This window comes from Pongo pygmaeus, chromosome 12 (genome assembly GCF_028885625.2).
Source record: "Pongo pygmaeus isolate AG05252 chromosome 12, NHGRI_mPonPyg2-v2.0_pri, whole genome shotgun sequence".
Classification (NCBI taxonomy): domain Eukaryota; kingdom Metazoa; phylum Chordata; class Mammalia; order Primates; family Hominidae; genus Pongo; species Pongo pygmaeus.
The window spans coordinates 124,574,579-124,601,582 of NC_072385.2; the positions used below are offsets into that span (position 1 = coordinate 124,574,579).

Sequence of the window (27,004 nt, forward strand, 5' to 3'; positions counted from 1 at the left end):
GTAGCCCAGATTGAGAGCCCCTGCTAGAGCAAGCAAAGGTGCCTGGACTTCATCTTTATCACAAGGACTTCATTAAGGCCTTCAAGAAGCAGAGGCTTGAGGCCAGGTCTGTTCCAGGAATCAGCTGTAGGGGAGGAGATGGAGGTGGTTGCAGGAATTCAGAGGGGAGAGTAGACTTGGACTCGAGCAGCAGCGGTGGAGATGAATACAGAAAACATTCAAGTGCAACTTACAATCCTTATTATTAACTCAAATTGGTTACCCCAGGGGAGAGGGTAACCAGCAGCGGTTGCTATCGGCAGATCTTGTTGGTTTCAATGGGAGCTGCACATACATGCCTGGAAGAAGAATCCATAAATTCTAAAATAATGGGCAATTGATTTAGTAGTTAGTTCTAGAATAATGGACAAATTAATTGGCGATTTAGCAGTATTCAGGCTGTTGGAATAAAGGCCATTTGACATCAAAAGTAAACAGGCTCCCCCAGAGAAACGAATGCATTTTATTTTAGGCAACAGAAGTAGAGTCAAGTATTTTTTCAAAGTTCATATACAGACACAGTCTCAGTGAACTGGTGTCAGGGCCTCGTACAGTCTCTGTGCAGCCAGCTCCACCATTTCTCGGAGGGATTCATCGTCTTCACTTCCCTCTTCACATTCTACAGTCTGAAAGTGAGGCACAAACAAGACTGTTAGAATTAAGTCTATAATGATTATATAGAAGATAAATGAATATTCTTTAAAAAACCATCATCTCATAAAAAATTAGCCAGCTGTGGTGGCGTGTGTCTGTGGTCCCAGATACTCAAGAGGCTGAGGTGGGAGGATCCCTGAGCCAGGGAGGTTGAGGCTGCAGTGAGCTATGATTGCACCACTGCACTCCAGCCTGGGCGGCACTGCGAGACCCGGTCTCAAACTAAAAAAAAGAACAATCATCTGTGTGTGCAGAGGTCACGGTGGGAATGATTACCATGAAACAGAACGGCTGCCATGCACACTTATGGGTGTGCAGTGCTTCCTGACAGCACAATGGTCCTAATTAGTGATGATTTGAGGCTGGGAGGGAAAGACTGGGGAAAGTCTAGTAAACTACATTTACATCAAAGCCCACATTTTGATCCAGTAAATGATACTCCAGGGAAGTTCATCTATGCCACACAAATTACTTGGCAAGGAATGGATGTGGCTATCTGTTCAACATTTGGTACTAAATTTGACTGAAACTCACTAATAATCTTCTAGTTGCTTCTTTTTTTTTTTTTTTTTTGAGACAGAGTCTCTGTTGCCCAGGCTGGAGTGCAGTGATGTGATCTCAGCTCACTGTAACCTCCGTCTCTTGGGTTAAGGTGATTCCTGGATTCTCCTGCCTCAGCCTCCCAAGTAGCTGGGATTATAGGTGCACCACCATGCCTGGCTAGTTTTTGTATTTTTAGTAGAGATGGGGTTTCACCATGTTGGCTAGGCTGGTCTCAAACTCCTTACCTCAGATGATCCACCCACCTTGGCCTCCCAAAGTGTTGGGATTACAGGCGTGAACCACCACGCCTGGCCTCTAGTTTTTTTTTTTTTTTTTTTTTTGGAGGCAGAGTCTCACTCTATCATCCAGGCTGGAGTGCAGTAACGTGATCTTGGCTCACTGCAACCTCTGCCTCCCTGGTTCAAGCAATTCTCCTGCCTCAGCCTCCTCAGTAGCTGGGACTACAGGCACCTGCCGCCATTCCCGGCTAATTTTTTTGTATTTTTTAGTAGAGATGGGGTTTAACTGTGTTGCCCGGGCTGGTTTTGAACTGTTTGGAAAATCCACTTGGATCTTGCTGGTGCAAACAGAAGAGCGGCTTCTTTAAAAAATGGAGAGTCAACTAGATGCCAAACTAGAGAAGGGATGAGGTGAAGCAAGCTGTATTATGGAAGAGGACAGCAGTGGAGTGGCATACACAGGAACCTTGTACTATGCAGTAACCCGGAAAAACACGGAAAACTTCAACCATAATAATATAAAAAGAACAATGTGAAAAAAATGTTGGAAACACTGGAAGCAAATGCCAATATGCAAAAGTAGACTGTTGAGTGTGAGAGCACAGATTATTTATGCCTTCACTTTATTTCCCAAATGTCTTGAAACGTAGGAAAGAGCAGCTACATACCCGTGTCTCCAAGTTAAGGTTGGCAGTTTTCCCGTCCACTGTGACGCTAAGAATAGAGTCATCCTTTACACTTATACAGTCTTCTCCAAATATGTCCCTTAAAATAAGCAGAAATGCAGGATTAGTGAAAATGCCCAGCTTTATATATTTGAGGAAAAAATAAAACTGAAGATAGGTCCTAGTTCTAAAGTAGAATACTGTATTTACCTTTTTCTTTTTTTTGAGATGGAGTCTTGCTCTGTTGCCCAGGCTGGAGTGCAGTGGCACAATCTTGGCTCACTGCAACCTCCGCCTCCCGGATTCAAGTGATTCTCCTGCCTCAGCCTCCCTAGTAGCTGGGATTACAGGTGTGCACCACCACAGCCAGCTAATTTTTGTATTTTTAGTAGAGTCGGGGTTTCACCATGTTGGCCAGGCTGGTCTTGAACTCCTAGCCTCAAGTGATCCACCTGCCTTGGCCTCCCAAAGTGTTGGGATTACAGGCATGAGTCACCATGCCCAGCCTGTATTTACTTTTGAGACAAGCTTCTTATTTGCCTTGATACAGCTTATTAAGTTTATAAAACAGGGAAAATACACAGCTATTATTCAAGAATGATCTATTCAGCAGACATCATGCTAGGTGGTTTATATACATTATCTTAACCTATAATTTTAGTAAGGATCCCCTTTTACATGTGAAGAAAACAAGACACAGAAGTTAAGTGATTTGCTTAAAGTCTCACAGCTAGTAAACAGCTGAGCTGGCATTCAAATCCAGGTATCTAGGTTTAAATGGCTCCCAAGCCCACTAGCTGTCCACTCCTACTTTAATTAAACTTGGTATTTATTGAGCATCTTCTATGTGGCAGATTCCTTCTGTGCTAGCAGCTGGTGATAAAGAAGGCATTAAGACATTGCCTCTGTCATCGAGAGAAACAGTTTTGATCATTAATTTCAACATCGTCCCCATTGGTACACAGGTGTTAGGAAACAGCAGTCCACCAGCAGGCTGAGTGCAGGTAAGAAACACAGGCAGTGACTCTAAACAACCCATGGACCATGGTCAGCCTAGGACAGTTAAGCACTGACAACACCGTATTAAGCTGGGGAAAGGGGCAGTGGGAATCAACTGCTTGCATCTTCAGGCAGTTACTGCTCATCATATGTGTGAATAAACTTAGGTGGGACCCTAGCACAAGGGAAAATATTATATTTTATTTTATTTATTTATTTTGAGATGGAGTCTTGCTTGTTGCCCAGGCTGGAGTGCAGTGTCGTGATCTCGGCCCACTGCAACCTCTGCCTCCTGGTTTAAGCAATTCTCCTCCCTCAGCCTCCTGAGTAGTTGGGATTACAAGCACCCACCACCACACCTGGCTCATTTTTGTATTTTTAGTAGGGGTATTTTGGACAGGGTTTTGCCATGTTGGCCAGGCTGGTCTCAAACCCCTGACCTCAAGTGATCCACCTGCCTCGGCCTCCGAAAGTGCTGGGATTACAGGTGTGGGCCACCGCACCCAGCCCAAAAGATTATATTTTAAATACAGAAATGTATTCAAAAGGATAGGAAAAAAGGTTCCATTTTCATGTGATCCACTGTTGGCTTGTCTGAAGAAACCAATACATCTACTCCTATCTAATCCTAAGTGTTTAAACCACTGGGGAAATAGCTGCATTTTTAAGCGTACGATTGGCTTTGAAGTTTAAGGACACGGGAACCTCCCATTCCTGGCCGAATGGAAGCTGTCTCATACTCCTGTTCCTCGGAGTTGAATAGTTCTGGTGTGTTTGTGGGAGATGAGGGAGAGGGAGGGGAGGCGGGAGGAGTGGTGTGAGGAGGACAGGGAAGAAGGCCAGAGTGAAAGTCCAGTGGAAGGGCCGCAGCCTCCCGCAGACTGTCCCCCCTACGGCTCCTGAGGACCAGCCACAGCAATATGAACTTCCATTCTGCACCCCAACTGCAGCATGTGGGAGAGCAGGGCCAGTCCAGGGCCACACGGGTTTTCTATTCCTGTAGAGCCCCTGGGAACAGGGCCGCCAACAGAACTGTTGTAGTCAAGTCCCTGGTCACCAACACCCACCTTCTACAATAGGGCTGTTTAACCTGGGGTCCCAGGATAGCCTGTGGGGAGGGGGTTGTCTAATCTCCTTGAAATCAAAGGTAAAACTGCATATATGTGTGTCCCCTGCCCCCGCCCCACAGCCTTACCTGACTGCCAAAGGGGTCAAGGATCTAAAAATGATTAAGATAATCAGACTTCAATGCTGGCAGACTTGAGCCCTCTGCAAAATGAGTTAAGAGAACCAGAGGCTCCAGGGGTGGGAACCAGTAAAATCTGTGGCCTTTTCAACGGCCATGGAAATCACTGTGCCTGCACTGTTGGCTGGTTTTGTGTGAGAGGAATGCTCTTTAAAATCAAAATGACAACACAGAGAATACTGTTTTGAAGATGTATGACATCTTCTATAAGCAAAGTCATCATTTAAAGCCTATCATTTTTTTTTTTTAAAGCCACTAAACTGCTGCTTTAGTGGGCCGGGCATGGGGGCTCACACCTCTAATCCCAGCACTTTGGGAGACCAAGGCAGGTGGATCACAAGGTCAGGAGTTCGTGACCAGCCTGGCCAATATGGTGAAACCCTGTCTCTACTAAAAATACAAAAATTAGCTGGGTGTGGTGGGCATGTGCCTGTAGTCCCACTTACTCGGGAGGTTGAGGCAGGAGAATCGCTTGAACCCAGGAGGTGGAGGTTGCAGTGAGCCGAGATTGTGCCACTGCACTCCAGCTTGGGCGACAGAGTGAGACTCCGTCTCAAAACAAAAACAAAAACAAAAACAAAAACCTTAGTGTAGAATTTTGGGGAAAGAAAGGAAGGAACAGAAATGTTAGCATAAAAGCCTTCTCAACTAGCAGGACACCTTACTTTGTTAAAACGTTTAATGGGGCAAGGGCTCACATCTGTAATTCCAGCATTTTGGGAAGCCAAGGCAGGAGGATCCCTTGAGCCCAGGAATTTGAGACCAGCCTGGGCAACATAGGAAGTCCCTGTCTCTCCAAAAAAATAAAATTAGCTGGGCATGGTGTTGCGAGCCTGTGATCCCAGCTACTTGGGAGGCTGAGGTGGATTGCTTGAACCTGGGAGTCAAGGCTGCAGTGAGCCAAGATCATGCCACTGTATTCCAGTTTGGGCAATGGAGCAAGACTGTATCTCCCAAAGATAAAAATAAAATAAAATAAAATAAAATGAAATAAAATAGAGAAATACTTAGTTTAAAGTTAATTCATTGCTTACAGACTAAGAAGAGTCTAGAACAACACCATTTTACAAAGGATTCACATTTAACAAGTAAATATATAAAATAATTCTTGAAGATACAGTAACATTCAGCTAAGATTTTTGTACTTGTCTTTGATGAAAATGTTTTAACCCTTGCTAACTGTGCCAGCCCTGTGCCAGCATCCTGAAGCACTGTATTAAATGAAACACAAACGGCTGACCTAGCAGGTCACAGGTGAGTACGGAGCTGGCAGGGAACGGTTCCAACCCCTCTCTTTCCTAACAGAGAAGCAGGCCTCAGAGCATTGCAGTGGCCTGGTCGGAGCCACACCCCAGTCCTTGAAAGAGCCAGAGCCGAATCTAGGGCTCCTTCCAGCCCATTGTCACTGTCTTGTTGAGAGATAATGGGTGAAAAACTTACTGAAGCATGATCTCCAACCTCTTGCTATAAACGTGCATTTCTAATTTTTTAGAAACCTTCTGTACTGCACCTGGAAAAAAAAAAGTGACAGAGTTCAATTTCTAAATTCCTATTCAGAATAATTTGCAAATCAATAATCAGAATCTGGTTACTGATAAGTTAAAGTGATTAACTATGGAATCCTTAAAGTGACAAGCATGGATTTGTATTATTTGCCTGCTAACGGAAATGGATATTTTCATCATTTAATTTCATGTTCTTTTTATGTGTATTTTTAAAAAATTTTTCTATTACATCTTTTCACCCTTTCTCCAATATTTCATGTTCTTATTAAAGAACCACAAAATGACACTTAATATTATTTTTAGTTTTGTTTCCCACATTTCTTAAACTTTACATTTATGACCACGGGCAATTAACTCCAGGAATTCTAGGAGCATATTCAAGCTCAAAGATCTGTGAAGTCTTTTATCTAAAATATGATATAAATTTAGATTTCTATTAGATATAATTATTTTAATAAAAATTAATATTTAAAATGACTTTCCCATTAAATTACTCAGCTTTCCTTCCAAAACAAATCTGACAGCTTGGGAAAATGGGCCCCCCTTAATCTGGAGTTTGAGGCATGCTCTGACCCCTCATTCAACAGCTCAGTGCATCACCGGTAGCAAAAGAGTGCAGAGCTCACAGTCTGGCGCTTCCTCAGAAAGTTAAACAGTGAGCATTTGACCTAGTAATTCTACTCCTAGGTACAGATCCAAGAGAAATGAAAGCATATGTCTGCAGAAAAACTTACATCCAAATCTCCACGGTAGCACTATTCATAAAAGCCGTAAGATAGAAACAACCGAAGTATCCATTAACAGATGAATGGATAAACAAAATGTGTCCATACAATGGGAAATTATTTGGCCATAAAAAGGAATGAAGTACCAATTTGTGTGACAACACGGATGAACCTTGAACACAGCATAGTGAAGGAAGTCAGTCATCAAAGGCTATATATTGTATGATTACATTTATCTGAAACGCTGAGAACAGGCAAATCCAGGGAGGCAGGAAGTAGATTAGTGGTTGCTTTGAGTTGGGGAGAACATAGAGATTGGGGCATCATAAGTAAGGGATATGGGGTTCCTTTTCGGAGGTGTGCATTGATTTATTTATTTATTTATTTATTTAGAGACAGGTTCTTGCACTGTTGCCCAGGCTGGACTGTAATGGTGTGATCACGGCTCACTGTGGCCTTAACCTCTGGGCTCTGGTGATCCACTCACCTCAGCCTCCCAGGTAGCTGGGACTACATGCATGCATCACCATGCCCAGCTCTGTGTGTGTGTGTGTGTGTGTGTGTGTGTGTGTGTGTGTGTGTGTGTGTGTGTGTGTGTGTGTGTGTGTGTGTGTGTGTGTGTGTGTGTGTGTGTGTGTGTGTGTGTGTGTGTGTGTGTGTGTGTGTGTGTGTGTGTGTGTGTGTGTGTGTGTGTGTGTGTGTGTGTGTGTGTGTGTGTGTGTGTGTGTAGAGACAGGGTTTTACCATGTTGCCCAAGTTGGTCTCAAACTCCTGGGTTCAAGCAATCTGCTCCCCTGGGCCTCCCAAGTTGGTCTCAAACTCCTGGGTTCAAGCAATCTGCTCCCCTGGGCCTCCCAAAGTGCTGGGATTACAGGTGTGAGCCACCAAGTGTGGCCTGGTGTGATGTAAATGTTTTAAAGTTGATTGTGGTGATGGTTGTACAACTCTGAATATGCTAAAAAATCATTGAATTCTACACTTTATATGGATGAATTATATGGTATGTGAATTATGTATCAATAACGCTGTTACAAAGAGTAGTGCAGAATTTTAAAATCCTTCAGACAAAACACACACCGCCCCCATATACATGGATATTGTCATCATTTCATTTCATGTTCATATATATATATATATATATATAAAACAAAAAAGACTTCATTTTACAAAAGGGCTATCAGAATATAATGAAGAGATGGCAACCTTGGTGGCATCTGATTTGGATTGAACAGACTAAGATAGGAAGTGAAGGCCAGCTGAGCTCTTAGAAGGATGGGGGGCCTTAGAGTTGAAAGCTGGGCTGGCCCAAATGTGAAAATCTCAAGTTTGGATAGGAAGAAGTCAGTTTGATAAATAATAAATATACATAACCAATTTCCTCTTTTATATATTTTTTATACATAAACGTGTGTGTGTGTGTGTGTGTGTGTGTGTGTGTGATATGGGGGAAAATACCAGAAATAATCTTATGGCCTCACCTATAAACAGGAAAATATAATATAAGACTGTAATTTCATTCTTCTTTTTTTTCCTTAGAAAGAGTGTCTCGCTCTGTTGCCCAGGCTGGAGTGCGGTGGTGCAATCATAGCTCACTGTAACCTTGAACTCCTGGGCTCAAGTGATCCTCTCATCTCAGCCTCTCAAGTAGCTAGGTCTATAGGTGTGTGCTACCATGCCTAAGACTGTCATTTCAAAGAGACTTCAAAAATTATGATTTCTTCAATGCACTTTCAATTTCTCAGCCCAAGTAATTACTTTCTCATGCAACACTATGACTTTTTAAAATACTGTATCATGTAAGTGTAGCTTTATTAACTCACTTCTGCACTCCCACATACCTATTTCAATCTACTCTACAGAAAAGTCAAATTGTCATTCCTCCTAAACTATTCTATAATTCAAACCATACTTCATCTAATTCTTTTTAACTCGTGAATTTCAATTGTATATACAACTAACTACTCGCCTGTAATCCCAGCACTTTGGGAGGCTGAGAAGGGAGGACTGCTTGAGCTCAGGAGTTGGAGACCAGCCTCGGCAACATAGCGAGACCCCATCTCCATTAAAAAAAATAAGAAGCCCAGGTGCAGTGGCTCACACCTAGAATCCTAGCACTCTGGGAGGCCAAGGTGGGCAGATCACTTGAGCTCGGGCATTTGAGACTGGGCCACATGGTGAAACGCTGTCTCTACAAAAAATAGAAAAATTAGCCAGGCGTGGTGATGCACATCTATAGTCCCAGCTACTTGCGGGGGCTGAGGTGGGAGGACCACTTGAGCCCAGGAGGTCGAGGCTGCAGTGAGCTGAGATCACACCACTGTACTCTAGCATGTGACAGAGTTAGACTCTGTCTCAAAAAATAAAATAAAGTAAGATAAAAATATAAAAAAACCACAAAAACAAAAAACTAACCAGGTGCTAGCCAAAAAAGCTATATAACAGAATTTTTTACTTTAATTATAATCATTAGTTTTATTATTAATTACTAAAATAAGCACTTAATTGACATGTAAAAACAATCTCACAAAATATATTAAAAAATAAATATCTAGGCTATGAAACTATTAAAAGAAACTTTCCAAAGTTTATGTGTATATATATATGTAAATATATATTTGCAAATTCCTGCATTAATATTTAGACAAACTGATCAGACACATGAGATCATATTAAATATAGAGCTATACAATCAGACACGTATACCTGTACTTCGTAGGTGTGTGTGTCAAAACAGGACACACACATGCTGAAAACAGGTGCCATGTAAAATAGAAGAATGCTATGGAATATAAAAACAAAATAATGTATTTTGAAAATATATAAGATTTCCCCTTTGGTTAAGAATGGGGACACATAAATTGAGGTTGGTGGTTAGATACACACACACACACACACACCCCCCGCAGATACAAATACAAGTTGTGTTTCCAGAATCTGGACTGAAGTGTCAGGAGGCTAAGAAATGAAAAGGGAGAAAAATGCCATCAAAGAAGAATCAGATTGTTTCACAGAGATGCCTTGAGAAGAGGGCAACTTTTTCTGTAAATGGCCAGATAGCATTCTAGGCTTTGTAAAGCACAGGGTCGCTTCTGCTGCTGTAGCAGGAAAGAGGCATCAGAGGAGATGAACCTGTGTGCACGGCTGTACTTACCAAAGCAGGCGGGCTAGGTGTGGCTTGTGGGCCACAGTTGCTGACTCTGCTCTAAATGTGCAAATCCCAAGTTTGGATAGGAAGAAGTTAGTTTGATAAATAATAAATATACAGAATCAACTTCCTCATGAGCAGCATAAGTGTCACGTGTACCGGTTCTTGCAATACTTGTCACCTTTGAAAGGAGCAAGTGCTACGTATTAAAACCTGTCACTTAGCCCCACGAGTGACAACTCTCCATGCTGATGTATCACATACATACCCTGGATCATTATCTTAAAGTTCATCCTGTTTGTTCTCTTTCTGTCACCACTTACAGCAAATCCAACAGGAAATACTGCTGGCTTTATTAAAACACCTCCAGAATCAAGCCACTTTGCGATATTCCCACGACTTCCACCCTAATCTGAGCCACTGTCTGCCACCTGGATGACTGAAGAAGTTCCCAGCTGGAGCCTCTGCTTTCTTGCTTGCCCTCCTAACAGTACTTTCAGCAAGCACCACGGCAGTCCTTTAAAAACTGTCAGATCCTGTCTCAGCCCCGCTCAAAGCTCTGCAGCATAGCCCCATTTTACTCACACTGAAAGTCTGAGGTCCTTACAATGGCCAACAAAACCTATGGGATCTGCCCAACTCCAAACCCTATCAGGAAGCCCTGGGACACGCCAGAATGTCAGATCCTTGGAGGCGGCAGATCTGTTTGCTTTGTTCACTGATGTTTCCTAAGCACTTCGAGGCATGCCTGCTGGGGAGCAGGTGCTCAGTAAATATCTGTCAAATGAATGTTAATGAAAATATGCAAGCACTTCATCATCCCAGAGAAATATAAAACCTCATTCTCCATAAACTACAAAATGGGGAAGAGCTAGGAAATATAAGGCACCCAGCCAGCTGAACAAATGCTAAATACACGGAACACATGGAAACAGCCCAGTTCTAACCTGTCTGCAATGAACCTCTGCTGAAATGGCCACAGGCTAACCAAAGGAAGGAATGTTTTTATTATTAGCATAAGAGGGATCACTAATAATATAGTGATAATTAATTTAAATTAAATTACTGCAGATCAGAGTAAAGGTACATTTCATTTTGGACTGGAGCATTAAGAGAAATAATCAAGATAAAGGCAAACCAACCTATGATAGGTCATGTATTCATTCCCGTATAAAACACACACGAGCTATGTGGAGATATCTGTCATACCACAGCACCTCTTGTTTTTCAGCATCACTGCTAGGCAGAGCCCTCATCAGAACAGCAGATGACCTCCTGACAACATCTCTGTGATCCCTCCTCTGCCACATGGAAAACAGGCTGGCAGAGCTCAGATACTAAACATCACCAACGACCTTGTAGTCACACAACATCCTAACTGGCCTAAAAAAGTGCCATTTTTGCATAGAAACTTCATTTTTCAGAAAAGTATATCAATTTCTAATTAGTTGACTGTATTACAAAAAAGACTTCATTTTACAAAAGGGCTATCAGAATATAGTGAAGAGAAAGCAACCTTGGTGGCATTTGATTTGAACTGAACAGACTAAGATAGGAAGTGAAGGCCAGCTGTGCTCTTAGAAGGATGGGGGCCTTAGAACTGAAAGCTACGTGGCCCAAAGCCCCGGGTGTGATTCTGCTCTCCACACCTAACCCTCTTCCCCACGTCACTGTTCCTAAATTCTGCACCACTACTTAATCATGATCTTTTAAAAGCTCCTCCTAGGCCCGGCGTGGTGGCTCAAGCCTGTAATCCCAGCACCTTGGGAGGTCAAGGCAGGCGGATCACGAGGTCAGGAGTTTGAGACCAGCCTGACCAACATGGAGAAACCCCGTCCCTACTGAAAATACAAAAATTAGCCAGGCGTGGTGGCACATGCCTCTAATCCCAGCTACTCAGGAGGCTGAGGCAGGAGAATCGCTTGAACCCGGGAGGCGGCTGTTGCAGTGAGCCGAGATCGCACCACTGTACTCCAGCCTGGGCGACAGAGTGGAGACTCCATCTCTAGATAAATAAAAATAAAATAAAATAAATAAAAGGATCCTCCTTCCCACCCTGCACACCTTTATTTTTACCACCTAAGATAAGTAAGAGAAAAACAATGTTTTTTTTGAGATAGAGTATCGCTCTGTCACCCAGGCTGGAGTGCAGTGGTGTGATCTCTGTTCACTGCAATCTCCGCCCCCCAGTTTCAAGCAATTTTTGCGCTTCGGCCTCCTGAATATCTGGGATTACAGGCACCTGCCAGCACCCCTGGCTAATTTTTTTTGTATTTTTAGAAAAGACAGGGTTTCACCATGTTGGCCAGGCTGGTCTCAGACTCCTGACCTTAAGGGATCTACCCGCCTCAGTCTCCTAAAGTGCTAGGATTACAAGTGTGCGCCACCGTGCCCAACTGTAAGAGAAAATTGATAACTGCAGTTTTTCTGTCAATATATTTGTACTGAGCATCATGTAAGAATCTTGTGGCATTCTTCTGTGGCTTATATATATGCACAGCTGTCACCTGTGTTACATGCACGTGGGAGGAGCCATTTCCCATAAGTTAATTCAACTAAAACAAGTTATCAAATGATGTCCAAATGATCATTTTTACAATTACTATTACTGAAAGCAAATTCAAATGCTTACTAGTGACTCAAACGAATAACAGATTTAGATTGTCTAAGTATTTATTTGTTTGTATTATAGATGCAGCATAAGAAATGAATTACAAAGTAGTCTGCTAAACTTTCTTCTCATGAAATCAAAAAACTAACTAACTGTATATTTTCAAGATACAATAATATTCTCTCAGAGCCCAGGATCTAATGGTGTGTGAAGGGTAAAGGCTGAGGCTTCCCAGAATACTTCCCGTACGGTCATTTCCCCCAGCACAGCGCACAGGACTACTCCATATGCGGGAGACTCACAGCTCAAAACATGTAAAGAGCTGGGTACAGTGGCTCATGCCTGTAGTCTCAGCCACTCAGGAGGCTGACGTGAGAGGATCATTTGAGCCCAGGCATTTGAGAGCAGCCTGGGCAACAAAGCAAGACTTTGTCTCAAAAAAAAAGAAAGAAAGAAAGAAAAGACATATATTATGCTGACTTAAGTATAAAATAGAATCAAAGAAGTAACACAAAAATATCTTCACTGTTTTCTCTGGTTGAAAATTGTCCCATAGGGAGATTCAATTCTATTCAACAAATTTTATTAAACATGAAGATAGTAGCATATCTTCCTAATCTAACTGGCTCAATTCATCAATATTTTGAAATTTCTGACTCAATTATTTTTATTATTTTTTATTTTTATTTTTTGAGACGGAGTCTTGCTCTGTCACCCAGGCTAGAGTGCAGTGGTGCGATCTCGGCTCACTGCAAACTCCGCCTCCTGGGTTCACGCCATTCTCCTGCCTCAGCCTCCAGAGTAGCTGGGACTACAGGCGCCCGCCACCACGCCCAGCTAATATTTTTGTATTTTTAGTAGAGACGGGGTTTCTCCGTGTTAGCCAGGATGGTCTCGATCTCCTGACCTTGTGATCCGCCTGCCTCGGCCTCCCAAAGTGCTGGGATTACAGGCGTGAGCAACCGTGCCCAGCCTGACTCAATTATTTTTAAGAGGACTGCTTCTAAAAGGATTTTATCTTAGTCTTAATTGCAGCCAGGTTTTTGCAGTATGAGTGAAGAGCCAGGACAAAAATAAGCGAAATACTAACAATATGCATTGCTGTGTGTATTTTATGTCTTAAAGATTACATAGAAATGATCAAGTTTGTTAGGAGTCTATGTACTGCTTTTTAGTTCACAGAAACATAAGAAAAATGAAAGAATTAAAGGATAAAAATGAGTGGCCAGGCGCGGTGGCTCACACTTGTAATTCCAGCACTTTGGGAGGCTGAGGTGGGCAGATCACAAGGTCAGGAGTTCAAGACCAGCCTGACGAACACAGTGAAACCCCATCTCTATTAAAAATACAAAAATTAGCTGGGTGTGGTGGCAGGCATCTATAATCCCAACTACTTGGGAGGCTGAGGCAGGAGAATCGCTTGAACCTGGGAAGCAGAGGATGCAGTGAGCCGAGATCGTGCCACTGCACTCCAGCCTGGATAACAGAGCTAGACTCCATCTCCAAAAAAAAAAAAAAAAGGATAAAAATGAACGAACTCTTACCTTTTCTTATTTTGGGATTTGACTGAACTTCCAATATCACAGTTGTTACTGTATCTGCATACATATCATTAGAAGGGTTTGCCAGCCACTGGAAAGCAAAAGGCAGAATTAGGAAGTGACCTACCTATAGTGACCAATCACAACGGCTACAACTACAACCCACCAAACCCTGGACTGTACATATGGAACTACTGCTTCTAGCATTTTCAATAAAATTAACTGACTCATTGTTTACTGAAATTAATGATACTATACTCCTCTAATTTTCTGTAAACAACAAAAGTAAATTGTACTGAGCACTTCCTTTTGACATAGTGTTTTATAGGCATTATCATTTACTTTTCATAACTAATAGCACGATTAATTTCATTTTATAAAAGAGAAAACTGACTTAAAAGTAACTTGCACAGGATAATTACTGGTGCCGGGACTGAACTCAAATTCCTAATGCTTATATTTAGTATAGTATATGACTACAGACAGAATGTGAAGAGGCTAATTTTTTTTTTTTTTGAGATGGAATTTTGCTCCCGTTGCCCAGGCTGGAGTGCAATGGCATGATCTTGGCTCACTGCAACCCGTCTTCCAGGTTCAAGTAATTCTCCTGCCTCAGCCTCCCAAGTAGCTGGGATTACAGGCATGCGCCACCACACCTGGCTAATTTTATATTTTTAGTAGAGACGGGGTTTCTCCATGTTGGTCAGGCTGGTCTCGAACTCCCAACCTCAGGTGATCCGCCCACCTCGGCCTCCCAAAGTGCTGGGATTATAGGCATGAGCCACCGCGCCCGGCCAAGAGGGTAACATTTTTAAATATTTACTTTTGCTTCTCACACTAAGCCTCAGATCCCCTGGCTTTTGTTCCTATGGTAAACAATCTCTGACATGTTTACCCTAGGAACAAAAATATATTATCTACTATGTATGTATAAATGAATGAATGAATAAATGAATGAATGAATGAATTATAGAGGCAGGGTCTTGCTGTGTTACCCAGGCTGGTCTTGAACTCCTGGGTTCAAGTGATCTGCCCACCTTGGCCTCCCAAGTTGCTAGGATTACAGGTGTGAGCCATCATACACAGCCTCTAATAGTATTTAGTAGAATGAGCTAAATTAATGTCTCTAATAACTTCCCCCTTTTTCTGATATTAACATTTTATATATTGTTCTATGTAACTTCATGTTTATAGATAACTACTCCTTTTCACAGTTTCTTTCTTTTTTTTTCTTTTGAGACAGTGTCTCGCTCTGTCACCCAGGCTGGAGTGCAGTGGCGCGATCCTGGATCACTGCAACCTCTGTTTCGCAGATGTAAGTGATTCTCCTGCCTCAGCCTCCCAAGTAGTTGGGACTTTAGGTGCCTGCCACCACGTCTGGCTAATTTTTGTATTTTTAGTAGAGAAGGGTTTTCACCATGTTGGCCAGGGTGGTCTCGAACTCCTGATCTCAGGCGATTCGCCTGCCTTGGCCTCCCAAAGTGCTGGGATTACAGCTGTGAGCCACTGGGCCCGGGCTGACACTTTCTTTAGTTGCTTTTAGTCTTATGAATCAAATTTAGACTTAAATCACAGAATTGTATTGGGACCAAAGCTGACAAATCTTTTTTGTTTTAAAAATAGAATGTATGCGAGGCGGGTGGATCACTTGAGTTCAGGAGTTCAAGATCATCCTGGCCAACATGGTGAAACCCCATCTCTAACTAAAAATACAAAAATTAGCTGGGCATGGTGGCATGCACCTGTATAGTCCCACCTAGTCGGGAGGCTGAGGCAGAAGAATCGTTTGAACCTAGGAGGTGGAGGTTGCAGTGAGCTGAGATCACACCACTGTACTCCAGCCTGGGTGACAGAGTAAGACTCTGTCTCAAAAAAAGAAAAAAAAATTAGAATGTATGAATGAAACAGTTCACCATCTACCTTGGCAATTTATATACAATTCTACCTTTGGGGCATAGCAGTAGACAAGGTACCTCCCTGGACTATTCAATGATAGGACTCATTTTGAAAGTCCTTCTTTAAACTTAATAGGTGCCAATCTATCAAAATCAACCATGCAATTCCTTTGTTATCTGTCTTCCAAACTCCACAAGTTGGTGTTTAAAATTCTAATAGGAACCATATCACTTAATTTAATAATTTCTGTTCTTTCCAGATTTGGGTCACTTTATTGTTGTTTATTTGAATCTTCAAAATTCTGCTCTTTTAACGAGTGGTACCTAAGTTTGTTTTAATTTAACAGAATTAAATTTTTACCTTAAGAATTGTAAAACCTTCTGATATAACTAAAGGCATCCCGGAGTACCACAAAATCAGGTAAGACTTATAGGAAAGGACTATACTTATTACACATACTAAATAAGAACCCTTAATTTATTATTAGGTTTTATTGTGACTACATAGAAAATGTTCAGCTACTTAATTATACTTAATGCTGATCCTTAAAACATACATACATATATATATATATATATATATATATATATATATACTTTGCAACAATATTCTTTTTCTAATTGGGAAGAAACTAATTTTCTCTACAATTGTTCATGAACTCTTTTTAAAACTTTTTTCCCTCATTGCTTAGGTAAATGGTCTTTTCTTACCTCTAATACCACCATGCCAGGTTCTTGTATTACAGTAATATTTTTGAACACTTTCAGAGCAGGTTTTTCTTGAATTTCTAATTCTTCCACATCACCTGAAAGAAAGACATAACTATAAGATGTATATACTTTTCTGATAATCTTCCAGAGACCATTCATTTGTTTATAGAGACAGCTAAAATAAAGCAGCTACACAATTAAAAAGTTAGTAACTCATTTGTATAGTCAATTTTTAAACAGCAAAGTACAGCAACAGAAAGGTCTGAACATGTATTGCAAACATTCAACTAGATAGCATTTACCCTGGACATCAAACATTCTATCAGTAGCAAACTTAAGTGATGCTCAAACATCTATCTTTTGTATACAAGAGATTTAGCCTTCCACTAGCATCTTAACATATAACATAAAATTTGTCAATTGTTGCCAACTAGTTTCATCTACCTTCTGTCTTCGTAAGCTGCAACATTCTACAGCGAAATTCTATTGTTGAAGAGACTTTTCTGGTCTTTCTAGCATCCTCTTAATCAAGGACAGTTCAGACATATTTTATTAACCTTCTATGTTATGACAGACTATCCTAGTGCAAGGTTCTGAGGTTTAAAAAAAAGATTCTTTCTACTGGTTTATTTTATGGTAGTACTTCATGAGTCATGAAGAGCATTACTGATGGAAAATGTATTTTGTAATATGAAGTATTCTTGCTCTATCAGAAAGTCTACACCTTTTAATTTAGTCATTGCCCCTCATGATGTTAATACACAAAATCTCGAACTCAAATGGTCTAATATGAAAACAGACTAGGTTTATTTTCTCATTGGCCTTTGGCCAGTGGTCATGAACTCTTATAAAACCTGCTGTATAGACTGGTATCAATAGAACCAGAAAAATTATTTTCACTGATCAAAGAAAAGAAACAGATAAAATTTTAGGTGTGGTCAAATAGATTTCAAACATAAGGAACAAAGACTACTAAATTTTAAGTGGGTCAAAGATAAGTATTATGGAATTTAAAAAAAATTTGAGTATATTTTCTTTTTTAATTTTTTAAAAGTTTTTCTTATTTTTTTCCCAGGACCATCAGGCAAGAATATGAGTGTATTTTCTAAAATTTCACATAAAGGCAATAATAACATGATCATATATATTAATAAAACCTACACAATTCTGAGACAATTATCAAAATTAAGTAACATTCTTTTCTAGATAGAAAATTATCTTACTAAAAGACAGAAAACAATGAAATGAATTTCAATACACAAACACACCTGTCAATTTCTGCAGCTGGTAATAGAGCAAATTAAAGGGACCAGTATATGGAATGGCTTGGGTCTGCTTCACAGTGCTCATGGCCAAGTCAGTATAATCTGAAGAGAAAATTAGAACAGACTTGAAGAAATACTAGTCCTACAAAACACATACCAGGAGCAAAGAAAAAAGAAATGAAAGCAAAGTAAATGTGAACATGTTTTTCAGAAAGCTAACAAGATGCTCCTTAATTTGGTAGCACCTTAACATTTCCCCACTGATCTCCCTATGTCCCTACCTCTCCCCTTCAGTTAACTTCTGCTCCAGCTGTAAGAAAGCACCTCATGGCCAGGCGCGGTGGCTCATGCCTGTAATCCCAGCACTTTGGGAGGCCGAGGCAGGTGGATCATGAGATCAGGAGTTCAAGACCAGCCTGGCCAAGATTGTGAAACACCATCTCTACTAAAAATACAAAAATTAGCCAGGCGTGGTGGTGCATGCCTGTAATCCTAGCTACTCAGGAGGCTGAGGCAGAGAATTGCTTGAACCCGGGAGGCACAGGCAGAAGTGAGCCAAGATCATGCCACTGCACTCTAAGCTTGGGCAACAGAGCAAGACTCCGTCTCAAAAAAAAAAAAAAAAAAAAGCACCTCATGTCCCCAAACATACCAGGTTCTTGGATGCCACAGAGCTGGTATGCCAGCTGTCATCTACCTTCTTTCCTTGGTAACTCCCAACAATCTTTCACCACCTGGCACAAGGGCTGCCTAATTTACAAAGCTTTTTCCAACTCCTGAGGTGCACAGTCTCTCTTCACATACTTATCATGCGCTTCTATATGCCACTGAGCAATACTAGGATTAGCCCTTCCCAAGACTGCTTCCCTCATTAGACAGATTTCAAGGGCTGGGACTATGTGGCATAAGAGTAAGAGCTCGGGCCCGGCGCAGTGGCTCACGCCTGTAATCCCAGCACTTTGGGAGGCCGACGCGGGTGGATCATGAGGTCAGGAGATCGACACCATCCTGGCTAATACGGTGAAACCCCGTCTCTACTAAAAATACAAAAAATTAGCCGGGCGTGGTGGCAGGCGCCCGTAGTCCCAGCTACTTGGGAGGCTGAGGCAGGAGAATGGCGTGAACCTGGGAGGCGGAGCTTGCAGTGAGCAGAGACCGCACGCCACTGCACTCCAGCCTGGGTGACAGAGTAAGACTCCATCTCAAAAAAAAAAAAAAAAAAAGAGTAAGAGCTCACTAACTCAGAATGAAGGCACAAGTCAGACAGTGACCTATGATGCTATGAAAACTGACAGCAGGGTAATCTCACAGTAAATACCTCACCACTGCTGCTATTTCTTTCTTTCTTTCTTTTTTTTTTTTGAGACACAGTCTCGCACTGTTGCCCGGGTTGGAGTGCAATGGCGTGATCTCGGCTCACTGCAACCTCTGCCTCCTGCATTCAAGCAACTCTGTTGCCACAGCATCCCAAGCAGCTGGGACTACAGGCATGTGCCACCACACCCAGCTAATTTTTGTAGTTTTAGCAGAGACGGGGTTTTACCATGTTGGCCAGGATGGTTTCGAACTCCTGACCTTGTGATCTGCCCACCTCAACCTCCCAAAGTGCTGGGATTACAGGCGTGAACCACCGTGCTGGGCTGCTGCTATTTTTTATTCCTGCATAAAGCACATCTGTATTAGTACCATGTAAATCACCTTGAGCATAGTATTTACTTGAAGATAATACCATATTCATTGGAAAATGACTTATTGATGGCTCAATAAATTTATAAAGACAAAGAATGTACATGGAAATGTGTATCAACTTTGGGAAAAAAGCAGTTTACAAACTTAAATGTAATCTTATTAGTTTTGTGCAATTTTTCCTTTTTTTTGAGATGGAGTCTTGCTGTGTCACTAGGCTGGAATGCAGTGGTATTATTTCAGCTCACTGCAACCTCCACCTCCCACTTTCAAGCAATTCTCCTGCCTCAGCCTCCTGAGTAGCTGGGACTACAGGCGCATGCCACCACATACAGCTAATTTTTGTATTTTTAGTAGAGACGGGGTTTCACCATGTTGGTCAGCATGGTCTCGATCTCTTGACCTTGTGATCCACCTGCCTCAGCCTCCCAAAGTGCTGGGATTACAGGCGTGAGCTACTACACCTGGTCCAATTTTTCATTTTTCTCTACAATGAGCTTCAATTTATACACACACATTAGAGGCATCAGTTATATAGTTGGTGTTACTTATTTGGATGTTGAAAGTTTCAATGTAATGAAAAAATTAGGCTTTACATTAATACTTTTTTGCTTTTAAAGAAATTATACAAGTTTTTGTTCCTACTCCTTTTGGAATGGTGAAGGAATAGAAAGGCCCAGCAAGTGATGTAAAGGTCATAAAAAACTGAAATGCTTATGGAAAGGTCATAAAAACCAAACGGCTTATCTGGGGAATCCAAAGTCACTTCAGAAAATAAAAGTCCACCCGTCTGTTGTAGAGGGTAGAAAACAAGGTGAACTCAGAAATGAACCTATGTTTCCAAAGATGAAGAAAGTGATTTCACAAATAATTTCAATCTTTCAGTAGTTCATGGGAAGTATTTTTTTCTCCCCACAAAGCTAATTAGCTAACTTGCCCCTATTCCTTTTTTATTATTTGTCTGTTACATAACATTAGGCCACAAGGTGAAGAGAAGTTTTCATAGATTTTTCTTTCAGTGCTAAGGTGAAGTTAGATTTGACATTTAATAGTATACTTACTGGACAGGTCGCAAGGAGAAAGTATGTGATAATTAAAGTTTCTTTTAACAAGTATTCCTGAGACCCGCTGGCCTTGTTCTGGTTTTTTGTCTGCTAAAAATCCCATAACCTGTAAAAAAAAAAATACTTGAAGAAAATAGAACCTGGTAAAATGCAGTTTTTCAGGTAGTAAAATGCAGTTCATCATAATGAAGACCATAACACCTTTGAACTATGAAAACAACATATGGATTTAACCATGAAAAACATAAAATGTTTGATATCTCTATGATGATGACAGTTGCATTGCTACCAATGTCAAAGGCAAGAGTCACAGTGGTAGATCTGGCACAGTTCAGTTCTAATCAGTTCAACAAGCAAGTAACTTACTAGGTGCCGGGGCTTAAGAAAGCTCTCACTAGCTGCACTGCAGTAGGGAAGGCTGGGAAGTCCCTGTGAAACACACACATGCACTCCCTCAGGCTGGCTGCAAACTCATAACAGAGAGTGAGGCCCACTGATATAAACCTGAGAAGCTGTGGTACACCTAACACTAAAAGCAGCAGCAGTGGCTTTGAATAAAAAGGTCAATAAAAACAGGTTATGGGTGAGCTCATACATTAAGGAAGAAACATTTTCAAGAGAATAAAATAACAACCATTTAAAAACAAAAATACTACAAACGTGAAACCCACTATTCTTTTTTTTTTTTTTTGGGACAGCGTCTCACTCAGTCACCAGGCTGGAGTGCAGTGGCACAATCTCAGCTCACTGCAACCTCTGCCTCCCGGGTTCAAGCGATTTTCCCACCTCAGCCTCCCAAGTAGCTGGGATTACAGGCACCTACCACCATGCCCGGCTAATTTTTCTATTTTTAGTAGAGATGGGGGCTTCACCACATTGGCCAGGCTGGTCTTGAACTCCTGACCTCAGGTGATCTGCCCACCTCGGCCTCCCAAAGTGTTGGAATTACATGTGTGAGCCACCACACCCAGCCCCACTATTCATTTTTAAAAAGTTTCATTTATGGCCGGGCGTTGTGGCTCACTCCTGTAATCCCAGCATTTGGGGAGGCCAAGGCAGGCGGATCATGAGGTCACGAGATTCAGACCATCCTGGCCAACATAGTGAAACCCCGTCTCCACTAAAAATACAAAAAACTAGCTGGCTGTGGTGGCGGGCGCCTATAGTCCCAGCTACTCGGGAGGCTGAGGCAGGAGAATGGCGTGAACCTGGGAGGTGGAGCTTGCAGTGAGCTGAGATCACGCCACTGCACTCCAGCCTGGAGACAGAGCGAGACTCTGTCTCAAAAAAAAAAAGTTTCATTTATTTATTTTTTTGAGACAGAGTCTTGCTCTGTCACACAGGCTGGAATGTAGTGGTGTGATCATCGCTCACCACGTGCGCCACCATGCCTGGCTTATTTTTGTATTTTTTGTGGAGATGGGGTTTCACTATGTTGCCCATGCTGATCTTGAATTCCTGAGCTTAAGGGATCTGCCTGCTGTGGCCTCCCAAAGTGCTGAGATTACAGGCGAGAGCCACCACGCCTGGCTGAAACCCAGTATTCTTAAATATAACTTCTCTCAACTGCAAATAAATGAGCTCAAAGGAATAAAGGCAGTGTGTTCCATACTTGTTTACCTTTAAGCAAGTAAGGGCAAACAGCAACCAGGTAGTGCTATATTTGTTCTCATAACTATAAACACAGAGGGTTGTATTTCATAGGATTTCCTAGGGTTATTTTCTCCTTAATTGCGGGTAGCTTTCAGAAAAGAACCTTTGCTCCTAGGAGACTAATTTTAATACAGTGATGTACTTGACAGAGAAAAATAACTAAAGGTAATGATTTTAAATCATTAAAATTATGGGTGAGAAACAGAACACTCCGATAAGAGTGTCCAACTTTTCCTGAACTCAGTTCAATTCATCTTCTAAACTGTCTGACTGCAAAACTTTTTTTTTTCTCCCCACATATCCACCACCAGCAGAGTATGTGAAATACAGTTCTAGATTCTCAACTGAGTATATTTTTCTACAGGTATAAGAAAAATACTATTATATTGGCCCCTGAAAAGTTTTGTGGACAGTAAGACTCAGGAGTAACTACGACCCTTTACAACAAAAACCTCATACCCTAAGTTTTGCTAATTTCTTTTTTACCTCCAATTCACCTTCAAGAAAGGATATTCATTAGCATCTGCAGGTTTGGCTCATTATGTATTAAAAGTGTGTTGTAAAGTTGCTTATTAACATGTCGATTTTTTTTTTTTTTTAGACGGGAGTCTTGCTCTGTTGCCCAGGCTGGAGTGCAGTGGCATGATCTCGGCTCACTGCAACCTCCGCCTCCTAGGTTCAAGCGATTCTCCTGCCTCAGCCTCTCGAGTGGCTGGGACTGCAGTTGCACACAACCACAACTGGCTAATTTTCATATCTTTAGTAGAGACAGGGTTTCTCCATGTTGGCCAGGCTGGTCTCAAACTCCTGACCTCAGATGATTTGTCCGCCTCAGCCTCCCAAAGCGCTAGGATTATGGGCGTGAGCCACAGCACCTGGCCCCTATGTTGATATTTAAACCTTCAACTAAATCATTAAAAGTTTGAGCCTCAGACCGGGCACGGTGGGTCACGCCTGTAATCTCAGCACTTTGGGAGGCCAAGGCACGTGGATCATTTGAGGTCAGGAGTTCGAGACCAGCCTGGCCAATGTGGTGAAACACTGTCTCTACTAAAAATACAAAAAAAATTAGCCGGGCGTGGTGGTGGGCACCTGTGATCCCAGCTAATCAGGAGGCTGAGGTAGAAGAATTGCATGAACCTGGGAGGCCGAGGTTGCAGTGAGCCGAGATCACTCCACTGCACTCCAGCCTGGGCGACAGAGCAAGACTCCTTCTAAAAAAAAAAAAAAAATTTGTGCCTGTAGTCCTAGCTACTTGGGAGGCTGAGATGGGAGGATCAGCTGAGCCTAGGGAGGTCGAGGCTGCAGTAAGTCATGAATGCACCACTGCACTCCAGCCTCGGCAACAGAGTGTGACCCCATCTCAAAACAAAAAAACAGAACATGGGAGTTGCGGATATCTCTTCAACATATTGATTTCAATTCCTTTTTAAAAATTTAAAATTATATATGTAATTTTTAAAAAGTTTCTCTTTAGAAGTATTTCTAAACGAGTTGTGATCAACAGAAATAAAGATGCGGACTTCTAACAGCAGCCCTCTAAAAAGCCAGCTCAGGCTTTCCTTAACTATTTCAACTTTAAATTCTGAAAATGTTACATTTCACTCTCAAAAATGATTAATTCTTTTTTTATTTTTTTTGAGACAAGGTCTTGCTCTGTCACCCAGGCTGAAGTGCCATGACAGGACAATGGCTCACTGTAGCCTCAACCTCTGGAGCTCAAGCCATCCTCCCACCTCAGCCTCCCAGGTAGTTGGGACTACAGGAGCATGCCAATGCACCCAGCTAATTTTTGTACTTTTCATAGAGGCTGGGTTTTACCACGTTGCCCAGGCTGGTCTTGAACTCCTGAGCTAACGCGATTCGCCTGACTTGGCCTCCCAAAGTCCTGGGATTACAGGAGTGAGCCACCGTGCTCAGCCTTGATTACTTCTTGTTTGTTTGTTTTGAGACACAGTCTTACTCGGTCACTCAGGCTGGAGTACAGTGGCGCGATCGCAGCTCACCGCAACCTCCATCTCTCAGGTTCGATCTCGGCTCACTGCAACCTCCATCTCCTGGGTTCAAGGGATTCTCCTGCCTCAACCTCCCAAGTAGCTGGGATTACAGGCACCTGCGACCACACCCAGCTTATTTTTTAATTTTTTTTTATTTTTAGTAGAGCCAGAGTTTTACCATGTTGGCCAGGTTGGTCTCCAACTCCTGACCTCAAGTGATCCACACGCCTTGGCCTCCCAAAGTGCTGGAATTATAGGCAGGAACCACCGTGTCCGGCCGATTAATTTTTAAAGAGAAAATGTTTCATATATTCCATCATATCTACACAAACATACATGTTTAGAGATATGAGCCTATCTTCAGATTCTCAGGGAGAATAACAAGAGGTGGACACAAGGCTATACTGGCTACAGTAACAAACAGTAACGAACAGTTCTTTACCCTCAGGTGTGGGTAGGAAAAGCAAGTGGGGATATGGATTAAAGAGCTATGAGATTCAGCTGCATTAAGATCTAATCTAGGCCGGGCACGGTGGCTCATGCCTGTAATCCCAGCACTTTGGGAGGCCGAGGTGGGTGGATCACGTGGTCAAGAGATCAAGACCATCCTGGCCAACCTGGTGAAACCCCATCTCTACTAAAGATGCAAACATTAGCTGGGCGTGGTGGCAGGCACCTGTAATCCCAGCTACTCAGGAGGCTGAGGCAGGAGAATTGCTGGAACCCAGGAAGCAGAGGTTGCAGTGAGCCGAGATCGCACCATTGCACTCCAGCCTGGTGACAGAGCGAGACTCCGTCTCACAAGAAAAAAAAAAAAAAAAAAAAAATCTAATCTAGCTGAACATTTTCCACCTGAAGAAATGAATGGACAGAACCAAAAGAAGCCAAAAAGGATAAGGATACAATTCCTGTAGTATAACAAGCAGACAGAAATAAGCATATTCTTTTGACTAAAGATCTATTTTCTTAAGAAGTAGTCTTTCCTGAAGAAAAAACATGGATCGGATAGACAGGAACCATAACCTTTTACCTTGGCTAGTTTTTCTCCTCTGAAGTTTAAGGTCACTGCTTCTGTATTCCGAGGATTATGAACCTCTATGTGAACTTCATCATTATCTTCATATTCTCGAATCAGTGCTGCTTTCAATCTGGCCATTTCGTTCTGTTCTCCATGGACTAAAATCTACATAGAACAAGTGTTAAAAGAATATATGGAAACATCATTCAACTTAATCATGGTCCTTAGCTGAATTAAATTATGAAATAGAGACATACTTGGAAGTTATGAAACTCTACTACTTTTAAGGACCTCCAGCCGATTCAACTTGTATACACATATTCATTCTGTTTGATCCTTATGTGGTACTATTTGAACAAAGAGTAAAGAAACTTCTTTTCTACTCCAGTCTTTGCCACTAATGAGATACACGCCTTTTCCATGTTTCACTGCTTCTATGTTCACAGTGGTAAAGGCCTGACTTCTGTAGTCTCTTCTAGTTTTAAATGCCTATGACTCTGGTATAAAACTATTGCTACCCTACTGTCTTAGAAATACCCATGGTTCTCTTTTTTTTCTTTTTGTGAGATGGAGTCTTGCTCTGTCGCCCAGGCTGGAGTGTAGCAGTGGTGTGATCTCAGCTCACTACAGCCCCTACCTCCTGAGTTCAAGCGATTCTCCTGCCTGAGCCTCCCGAGTAGCTGGCACTATAGGGACACACCACCATGCCTGGCTAATTTTTTGTATTTTTAGTAGAGACGGGGTTTTACCATGTTGGTCAGGCTGGTCTCGAACTCTTGATGCCCACCTCGGCCTCCCAAAGTGCTGGGATTACAGGCATGAGCCACTGTGCCTGGCCTACCTCATATATTTATATATTTTTGGAGACAGGGTCTCACTCTGTTGCCCAGGCTGGAGTACAGTGATGTGATCATGGCTCACTGTAGCCTCAACCTCCAGGGATCAAGCAATCCTCCTGCCTCAGCCTCCCACGTAGCCGGGACTACAGGCACACGCCATCATGCCCGGCTAATATTTGTATTTTTTGTAGAGACGGTCTCGCATATTGCCTAAGGTGGTCTTGAACTCCTGGGCTCAAGTGATCTGCCCACCTTGGCCTCCCAAAATGCTAGGATTATAGGCATGAGCCACTGTACCTATCCTAATAAAATATTTCAGAACCAAATGGAACATTTTGTTACTTTATGTATTGCTTTATTTAAAGAGAGTCTTGCTCTGTTGCCCAGGTTGGAGTGCAGTGGCATAATCTTGGCTCACCGTGGCCTCAATCTCCCAGGCTTATACAATTCTCCCACCTTAGTCACCCAGGTAGCTGGGACTACAGGCATGAGCCACCATGCTTGGCTAGTTTTATTTTATTCTTGTAGAGACAAGGTCTCACTATGTTGTCTAGGCTGGTCTCAAACTTCTGGGCAGTCTTTCCACCTCAGCCTTGCAGAGTGGTACAATTACAGGCATAAGCCACTGCGCTCAGCCCCAAATGGAATATTTTAGAGGGTATTTACAACAACAGCATTAGCTACCAGTCCCTTTCCATTCACTTTTGTAACTTCTATCTTACAAGACAGATTGTTCTTTTTTTGTTGTTTGAGACAGTCTTACTCTGCCACCCAGGCTGGAGTGCAGTGTCGTGATCTTGGCTTACTGCAGCCTCTGCCTCCAGGGTTCAAGGGATTCTCATGCCTCAGCCTCCAAGTAGCTAGGATTACAGGTGTGAATCACCATGCCTATCTAATTTTTATACTTTTTTTTTTTTTGAGACCGAGTCTCGCTCTGTCTCCCAGGCTGGAGTCCAGTGGCGCG

General features: G+C 42.2%; 1 protein-coding gene across 4 annotated transcripts in view; it reads right to left on the bottom strand.

The window, feature by feature from the left end:
* Positions 1–479: 479 nt before the first annotated feature.
* The window catches only part of CPSF3 (cleavage and polyadenylation specific factor 3), a 49,547-nt gene continuing 23,022 nt past the window's right edge, over positions 480–27,004 (bottom strand). For all 4 annotated transcript variants that reach the window (XM_054474445.2, XM_054474446.2, XM_063648984.1 and 1 more), the window contains 8 exons: positions 25,214–25,366; positions 20,531–20,639; positions 17,787–17,885; positions 16,519–16,613; positions 13,916–14,003; positions 5,826–5,895; positions 2,144–2,240; positions 480–665 (listed from right to left, as the gene is read on the bottom strand). In XM_054474445.2, coding sequence (XP_054330420.1) covers positions 564–665; positions 2,144–2,240; positions 5,826–5,895; positions 13,916–14,003; positions 16,519–16,613; positions 17,787–17,885; positions 20,531–20,639; positions 25,214–25,366 — 813 coding nt within the window. In that variant the 3' untranslated portion in view covers positions 480–563. The remainder of the gene's footprint in view (positions 666–2,143; positions 2,241–5,825; positions 5,896–13,915; positions 14,004–16,518; positions 16,614–17,786; positions 17,886–20,530; positions 20,640–25,213; positions 25,367–27,004) is intronic.